At 58.2% G+C, this 8,467-nt stretch overlaps 1 protein-coding gene across 1 annotated transcript; it reads left to right on the top strand.

Moving 5' to 3' along the window:
- Window positions 1-458: 458 nt before the first annotated feature.
- LOC147414048 (peptidyl-prolyl cis-trans isomerase H-like) lies at window positions 459-6,989 on the top strand. Its single transcript, XM_086476274.1, has 9 exons — window positions 459-524; window positions 1,123-1,187; window positions 1,552-1,575; window positions 2,087-2,131; window positions 2,574-2,616; window positions 3,594-3,686; window positions 5,231-5,318; window positions 5,613-5,653; window positions 6,906-6,989. Exons 1-9 carry the CDS (start codon window positions 459-461, stop codon window positions 6,972-6,974), a joined length of 534 nt encoding a protein of 177 aa, XP_086332400.1. The 3' UTR covers window positions 6,975-6,989.
- The last annotated feature ends 1,478 nt before the right edge of the window (window positions 6,990-8,467 follow it).

The following is an 8,467-nucleotide window of genomic DNA, read 5'->3' as shown; positions in this document are numbered from 1 at the left end:
TCTGCGCTGCAGCAGGCCCGCACTAAGGCAGGAGGAGACGTGCTTGAAGGCCAGGCCCTGCCCCCTGCTGAAGCCCGGCCCTGCCAAGCTGCCCAGGAAAGCCCCGGGGGCAGGAGCCATCCTGGAGGCAGCAGGCTGGGGTCTCCCCCGGCGGGGCCGGCGCCAAGGGCCAGAGGGCAGCAGCCCGGCCCTGCCAAGAAGGGAGCCGAGAGCTGCCCACGAGGGACAAAGCCCAGGGGAACGCCAATCTCCTCAAGCCCTCCGCAGGCCCCTGGCACCCTCCCGGCGCCGCCCGGCCTGGCGGGTCGACTCCGGGGCGGGCCGGGGCCACAGAGCCCCGGCTGCGGGGCCGCCAGCCCCCGCCGCTGCCCGCCGGCAGGCAGGGAGGGCAGCCGAGGGAAGGCGCGTGCGCGCCCCGCCTCCCGCTGCCGCGGCCGCTGCCGGGAGAGGCGGCCGCGATGGCGGTGCTGGCGTCCAACCCCAACAACCCCGTGGTCTTCTTCGATGTCGCCATCGGCGGGCAGGTGGGCGAGGGCGCCGCCGCCCCGGCCCCGGCCCCGGCCCCGGCCCCGGCCCCGGCCCCTGGGGCTCTCGGGAGCCGCGCGGCGGGGCCGGGGGCCGCGGGTGCAGCGGGAGGGGCCGGCGGGGGTGCGGTGGGGTGTTGCGGGGGTGCAGCGGGAGGGCGGGGGGGGCTTGTTGGGGAGGGGAGGGGAGCGGCCAGGGGTGCAGGGCGGGGTCTTTTTGTTGGTGGTGCGGGAGGGGGTTGGCCGGGGTGCGGGGGGGGCTGTTGGGTCTCGTGGGGAGTGTAGGAGCGCAAGGGTGGGGGTGCGCTGGGAGGGGGCGGTCGCAGGGTCCGTCGTGGGGCTGTGAGGGGCGCAAGTGGTTGGAGGGGCGCGTCGGGGTTCAGCGGGGGCTGTGGGGTTGCAGGGGCGCGTGGGCAGGGGCTTGGGGCAGTGCTGCGGGGGAGGGGTGTGGAGGTGCAGGGCTGCATCGGGAGGGGGCTTGCAGGGCTGGGGTTGCAGCAGGAGGCTGACTTGGCGGGAGTTGCCTGGGTGCAGCGGTGGGGAGGCCGGTGGGTGCGAGTGGGGCCCAGAAGGCTCATGTGGCCGCCGTCTTGCCCAGGAGGTCGGCCGCATGAAGATGGAGCTGTTCGCCGACGTTGTCCCCAAAACGGCGGAGAACTTCAGGTGAGGAGCGGCCGGCGTTCCTGCGGCTCAGCCTGGAGCCGGCCTGCGAAGGGTTTTCGGTGCAGGAACGTCTCTGGTGGCAGAGCGACTGCCTGCCCCCGCGAACTGCTGCACCTGCTTTGCTCCTCTCTGCGTTGCCAGAGAGATGTGACGGTGCAGCATGCTGATCCCCGGGGGAGCCCGTCTGGCTGGAAGGTGAAGGCCTCCGGTCCCTCTCTGCTCCCTCGGTGGAGCTTCCGATAGGCCCGGTGCATCTATGAAGGGGGCTGCCTTAAGGTCACGGTAGGGCTCTCCTCGCCGCCCGGTTATTTTGCCACGGGCCGACGGATGTGCCTCACGCTCTGCTCTCTTTTTTGTTTTCCAGGCAGTTTTGTACGGGGGAATTCAGGTAAGTGGGTTCTAGTGGGTCTTTTTAAGTAGGCTACTGCGAGAAAGAGGGCTGGGCAAGTAGGAAGGAGGGTCACTTGGGATTTTCTCTCACTGTCCCAGTACAAAAGGAAAGAGGGAGAGAAACCTGCTGGGATGAAGTTGTGCCGGGCTCGTCGGTGAGTCGCGGAGGTGGCAGACTTTGCCATTTGGGCATGACTGTGTTCGTGCTCAGGTCGCTCTAGAACGGCCTGTCTGCAACCCGCAGCCGCCCGTGCTGCAGCTTGCCGCGGGATCCCGTCAAGGTGATGGTGTGGAGGTTGTAGGGAACACCGTCAGTTCATGTGCAGGGCCCACCGGAGGTTTCCCTGTGCCTCCGAGAGCACCAGCTGAGAGCCAGGCTGCAGCGCTTGGTTGTGTATCAAGGCAGCTGCTGAGGTACAGGGCAGCCCTTTGGGGCTCCGGATCCCTGGGAGGGTTTTGCGTGGGCTGTCCAGTGAGTCGCAGTGATGTTCCTGTTTATTTCCTTGCAGGAAAGATGGTGTCCCTGTGGGTTATAAAGGAAGCACTTTCCACAGGTAATTCCCCTGCTTTTGTTCAGGCACCTAAATAGCAGCCTGAGCCAGCTGGGGTTTTGAGACGCGCCTTCAAGGCGTTACTGGTCTGGGAGGCCTTTGTGGGTGGCAGCTAATTGTCCTTCTGTAGCTGTGGGGGATTTGGGGGCGCTGTCAGACGTGTACGCTGGGGTCACTGGGAGGGATCCCCCGTTCCTGGTGGGCCAGGTCAGAGATCATTTTCTGGCATCTGTCACCTAATCGCTGTCCCTGGTCGAAGAGCAGTGGCTCCCAAATCACCTGATAGCAACCAGTAGTTAATATTTGTGGTAGACTTGAGACTGTAGCGTTCGTAGGCCCTGATAACTTCCGTGGTGCTGCTGCGAGGCCAAACTCCTTTTTACCACGTAGTATTCTTCTTGAGGCATTTGTCTGCTGAGAACTAAGTATTCTTTTCCTTGTTTAGGGTGATAAAGGATTTCATGATCCAAGGAGGTGACTTTGTAAACGTATGTACCTCTGTATTCCTTTGGGGCTTCTCCTGCGTGGTGTAATAGGCACTGTTTCCAAGGGTGCGTGCTGATTTGGGGGCTCTGTTGGCTCTCTTTTGAGGTCCCCAGTAGTCACTGGAGGTTTCCTTGTAGCTTTGCTGCCATCTCACTGCAGCAGGCTGTAATGTACTTGGAAAGGAATCGTGAGTCTTGTGTGCACATACCCTCTCCTCCCCCAAAGAGTTCCTCTCTAAAAAGCCCCGTGGCAGTACAGCTCGAGGCTTTTCAAATTGGCAAAGATTTTTTTTTTTTACCCTGTTGTCCTTCCCCGCCTTCTCCTGTCCCCCCGAACAAGAAACCCTGCGAGTTTGTCTTTGCTTTGCGGAGAGTGACCTTAAGTAGGCAACCGAGAAGCATGTGGTGCAAGAGATCGTTTCCGTGCAAACGAACTTTTTGTCAGTGAATTGTGCCAAAAGAGGACAGAGTTTGTGCCGGCAGTGGTGGTCGTGCTCTGAGTTGGGGAGAAGCAGAGTGTGTGGGGAAGGCTGGAGGACCGCGGGGTCTCTTGGCTGTCCTAGGACCCAGTAAAATGATTTCTTTTGTGGAAGCGTTTCAAAACGTGAGGGGGCGTGATGAAGCTTTTTTAATCCAAACTTCCTAAAACTTGGTTGTCTGAAAGTCGCTGAGGGGAGCGACCGCACGGCAGGCGGCTCAGCCGCAGCAGACTTTAGGTGGTCGCTAATTGCGATGCTGCTGCGATGCCCCCGCGGGCTTTATTCCTTCCCCTGGAGCTGCTCAAGCATTAGGGCTTGCACCAGACATTGAATGTGTTGGCTCCTGGTGCGTATCGAGGGCAGGGGAGCATCCATTTGGGGCAGAGTTGAGCCCTGTCCTTTTGCGTGGGGCTTTTAAATTTGTGTTTTAATAAACTGAACCGTTGGGTAGCGCTGGCTCAGAACAAGCGCTGAGGCTGACGGGGCACCTCTGTCACCCAGGGAGACGGCACCGGAGTAGCCAGTATATACAGGGGTCCTTTTGCCGACGAAAACTTCAAGCTGAAACACTCTGCTCCTGGGCTGCTCTCTATGGTGAGTAGAAAACACTGCCGTTGTAAGACGGAAAAGCTTTAGGTACTTTCTCTGTGCCCTTTTCCTGGGTGTATCGGGTATTTGCCAGGCAACAGACATCTCCACCGCTGGACCCAAGGGCTGAAAGACCGGCTGTGTAAGTGCTCGTCAGAAGGCTGCTCGTGGGTTAATGCGTGGAGGAACAGCCAGGTCCCGATGATGATCCTGCAGCATCCTTTCTTTTCCCCCGTTGGAGGGCTGGGGCAGGCTTTGCTCGATGAGCTTTGAGAAGAGCTTGGTGGCTCTTGCGGTTTGTGTAGGGTGGCAAGCGGTGGGGTTTTCTTCCTCCCCGATGCTGTTACCGAGCACTGACCTCAGCAAGGGGGAGGCAAAGAGGTGGGGCGTTCCGAAGCCGTAGCAGCGTTCCCAGGGTGCCTTTGCTAACATAGGCTTCCTGTTCCACGCTGTAGGAAAAACTGCAAGCGTTGCCCGTTGCCTGGTAGGAACAGTACCCTGACTTTGGCCACAGACAGCAAGGGGAGCCGGTGCTGCAGCGTTCCTGTCCGCAGCTGCTTCTCGCCCAGCTCTTTCAGCTGCCCTGCCCTTAAAGCACTTGCTTAGAGCATTCGCCATGTGCATTAGTTACTCCTCCCGTTCCAAGCACGGCCCAGAAAGAGGTGTCACGACACAGCTAAGCGAGCAGTGTGCCGTGGCGTGGGACGAGGGATCCCGCGCTGGTCTCGGCAGCTTTGTGTGAAAGCGGCGTGGCTCCGGAGTCGCTCTGCCGGGCCAAGCCGTGGTCCCTCCCAGCTGGGTCCTTCCGCAGCTGGCTAGCGATAAGTAAAAATGCCACGGGACTGTGTCCCGTGCAGCCCTGCAGCTGCAAAACGTGCCCAGTTCACTTGCCGGCCCAGAAACGGGCTTTAGTATCTCCTGGGTGTCCAAAGAGCTTTGAAAAACCGGAATGGACTTAAGCGTGGCAGAGCCGTGTTCTTAGCAGAGCGCGCACGCTCCGGGTGCTGCGCTCAGGTGTGAATTCAATTTGCCGTCCGCATCGCGCTGTTCCGTGAGCCCTGTGCCGCTGGGATCGTTGCCTTTCTCATCCTGGTCGTCAGAACAGACACGTTTGGGTTGGTTTGTCCTGAGGAAACCTTCCAACTAGCAGGAAGCTGCTTTTTTTTTTCTGCCCTGGTTTCTGTCTCTTCAGTTTTCCCCGGGACAATACTGCAGCCAGGAAGGACTCGCCACCAAAAAGTTTGGCCTTTTTTCAGGAGCGTGCCCTAGAGCCCAGATTTCAGCGCGATCTTGTGCTGAACGTGCCTGCGTAGAAGTACGGTGGGAAGTTGGTGAGAGCGGCATGACCAGACTGGGTGGCGTGCCGCGTCCCAGCCCGGGGTGCTCTCCTGCGGATGCGTATCTGCTGCCCGTGGTTTGTGTAGCCACAAGCTAAAAAGAAGCTAGGCTGGGTCTAGAGCAACAGCTTTTTCCTACGTGAGGCGCGTCTGCCTTCGGTTTTGGCAAGTCTTTGATTGTACACTGTTGGTATTTTGCCATTCTCCCCCCAGGCAAACAGTGGTCCCAGTACCAACGGCTGTCAGTTTTTCGTTACGTGCTCCAAATGTGACTGGTTGGATGGGAAACCCGTCGTGTTCGGTGAGTACCGGCAGCGGCGGCCTGGCGTCCCGGCTGAGGGACACTGCCTGTGGCGCAGCTGCTCGAAGAAACAGCCGGGGACTGCTTGTTCTTCGCCCCTCGCTTGTGGAGCACATTTTAAGAGGGATCGTTTCCTTTGCCGGTTTAGAGCTCGGAAGCCAGCCCTGACGTGGCCAGTAGCTTTACACTGCACCAGACTTTCCAGCGGGACCAAAAGTGCATGTACCTGTGATGAGTGGCGGGGAGCAAAGGTAAATCCGGCCGTATTGAGATGGAAGAATTTTCTCATTCTAGGTAAAATCGTCGATGGGCTGTTGGTCATGAGAAAAATGGAAGTAAGTTGAATTTGCCTATTTCTCCGCGAACGTCCCCTTGGGCAAGTGGTACAGAGGATTGACAAGGGTGGTTCTGTTCTCTGCCGCTGTCTGTTTAGAGGGTACCAGGGAACAGCAGCGTTGATAACTGGTATTACCGGTTGTCGTTGTTATAAAATGGCAGGAAAGGCGTTGAGGCAAATGCTGTCCTATAGATTGACTTTAGAAATGCTGTGCTGTCGTGGTTGCTGGTTGGTCTTTGAGCGGGGATTGTGTTCCTGTGGCTTTATTTGCGACGCTTTGCATTTGTTGGGGAAGCTGAATTGAAAAGCTGTTCCGTCAGCAACCCAGACGAGGGTGTGAAGCAGATCACTTCTGTGCCGTTGCCCGGGATTATTCCGTGGATGCTGAATGATCAGTTCTGCTGATCCGTGATCAGCGTGTTTGATAAGAAAAATGAAAGTCATCTCCTGAAGGGCTTCCAGCGTCGTGACTGGGTGTCTGAGGAGATGAGGAGATGTAACAAACAGCGGTGAGTTCGAGACGGGCGAAACTTAACTCCCTGGCCCGCGCCTGGCTAATGTGCGCAAGGGCCTCCACCCTCGGTCTGGGAAGCGGGGCGAGCACAGAGCTGACCCCCGTCCGGTGTTGAGAAAAGGTCCCGTGCAAGGAAGGGTACGGCGCGGTGTGATGCACGTGTTGCTGACCCTCTTTGCCAGGAGCACCGATGGCAGGGTTGCGGTGTGCCTGCCTTGTGCGTCACTGCAGCGAGGGGCGAGTTGAGGGAAATAAGTAAGAGACTCAGAAAGGAGCAGCTGAGTCCAGCAGAAGGAGAGGTTCAGAATGAGGGTTGCTGTGGGACTGTCTGGTGTTTGGATTCCGCAAAGGCCGTACAAAGGCAAGTTTGCTTCGCGTGTTGCAGCTGTAATTAGTAACTTTCAAGCTTTAGGCCAGAGCAGCCTCAAGCGACGTGATGCCTGCTGTATCTCAGGAGGAGCTCTCTGGCTTTAGCTCTGTGCCTTCCCTCCCCTTGGAGGGATCGGGGTCTGGTCTGTATCCCAAACCTCTGCCCGCAGAGAGAGTGCAGCAGCTTATGGCTGGGTCCGTTGCCCAAATGCGTGATGGTGCTTCTGTGCGACTCGGAGCTGTGTCTGGATTTCCCGGTTCCTGATGCTGTAGGCATCTCTCTCTCAGCCGGTCTTGGAGTACCTGTCACTCGCGGGATTTGCCGAGCTTTTATGAGGTTTAACGCTATACGTTTGTCTGTCCTCAGAATGTGCCGACGGGTCCAAACAACAAACCCAAGCTGCCGGTTGTGATCTCCCAGTGTGGGGAAATGTAGAGCAGTGAAACAGAAATGGGGTAAGTGTGGCCGCCAGTGCAATCAGCCTCTGGGCTGCTCTGCTCCTTTCCTTTTCTCTTGACTTAGTTTCGCAGTCCTTTGAGTCTGTAGAGAGCTGACTCAGCTCAGTGAAGCGCCAGCAAATCCCCACCGTTTTTGGCCTTCCATTCGATGATTTCCAGAGAGGTCTGGAATTGCCCACGAAGACGCTTTGTCCCCGCTTCCATAACAGAGTCTTTCAGATCTGTGGCACTCCAGACTCTGGGGAGCTCCTCCTGCTTGATGAAGTGACAACAGGGGATGTAATTGTTCTTTCGTTTCCCTGGTACTTCTGGTGGCGTCGATAGGCTTTTGAAGAGAGGGACGACCTTGTTCCCAGGCTTTCTTGCAGATGGGCAGACCCGTGCTGATGGGTGGGGTCCCCTTTAGGGCTGTCCTCAGGCCCAGGCTTGTTCATCATTTCTGCTTGGAGCACATGATCTCTGGCCAAGATCCAGCTTGAGACCGGCAGCTTTTCCCTTCTAGGGACGAGGCCGGTGCCACCTCGCTGACTTCCCAGCCAGGTTTTAGGAACTGCCTTTCTGCAGCCTGCTGCCTCTCAGCTGCCTGGAGACAAGGAGGGCATCTGCCTTGCCCAGCTTCAGCCAGCTGAGTCAGTTACTTGTCCAGACCCTTTAAAATCAGCCGGGAGAAAGAGGCACTGGTGGGTTTGGGTTCGGAGGCGGGTGCAGAGGCCCGGCATGGAGACCCAGGAGGACGCCCGCGTTCTCTGGCTCAGGGTGAGCTGATGCGTGCAGCAAGTAGCGCTCCCGTGAAAACCGCTGAGGCGGCACCCAGTGTCACTGCACGGTCTTGCTGTTGTAGGATGAGTCGGGAATGGCCGTCCAGCGTTTCGGACCTGTTTCTTCTGCGTTTCAGCGTTCCTTTGCCGGTGCTTAGGCCTGTGCTGGCTCCATGCCGTTCCATCTCCAGCCGGTTCCCCCACTGCCCCAGTCCTCTCTGCAGGCCAGATCCGCGCTCTTGACGTTCTCCTGAAATTACTTCATCATTGGCATCTTACCTTTTTTGGGTTTTCTCACAGTTTGAAATGTAAATAAAGAATTTTGTTAAATATGCGTGCAGAGCGCATCAGTTGACGTGCTCGGGAAGAGATTCTTCTTCAGGTGAGGAGGACTGCAGAGTCTTCAGCAACGTGTGTTGTCCCTAGCTGGTTCAGCAGGGAGCTTCTACTGGGCGTGGTGGTGCGGGGCCCTGCTGCTGGGCGATTGCGAAATGGGCAAGAAGGGGTGAAGGGAGCATGGCAGAGCACGGCAGTGCCGTGCTACAGCAGCTCCTTTACTGGGCAGGTAAGTCGGGCTGCCTGGCAGAGAGGTTCTTGGCGTCTTGGGAACAGCCAGAGCCTTTCTACACGCAGCCTTGCTGAAGCACAAGGAATTGGCGCGGCGCAGGCTCCATCCCCGTGAGTTTGCTGGGCTCTGGGGCGAGTCGTGTTG

The sequence above is a fragment of the Leptosomus discolor genome, chromosome 20 (assembly GCF_034619465.1).
Source record: "Leptosomus discolor isolate bLepDis1 chromosome 20, bLepDis1.hap2, whole genome shotgun sequence".
Taxonomy (NCBI): domain Eukaryota; kingdom Metazoa; phylum Chordata; class Aves; order Leptosomiformes; family Leptosomidae; genus Leptosomus; species Leptosomus discolor.
Note: the sequence above shows the minus strand (reverse complement) of the source record. Positions and strands in the feature narration are given on the sequence as shown.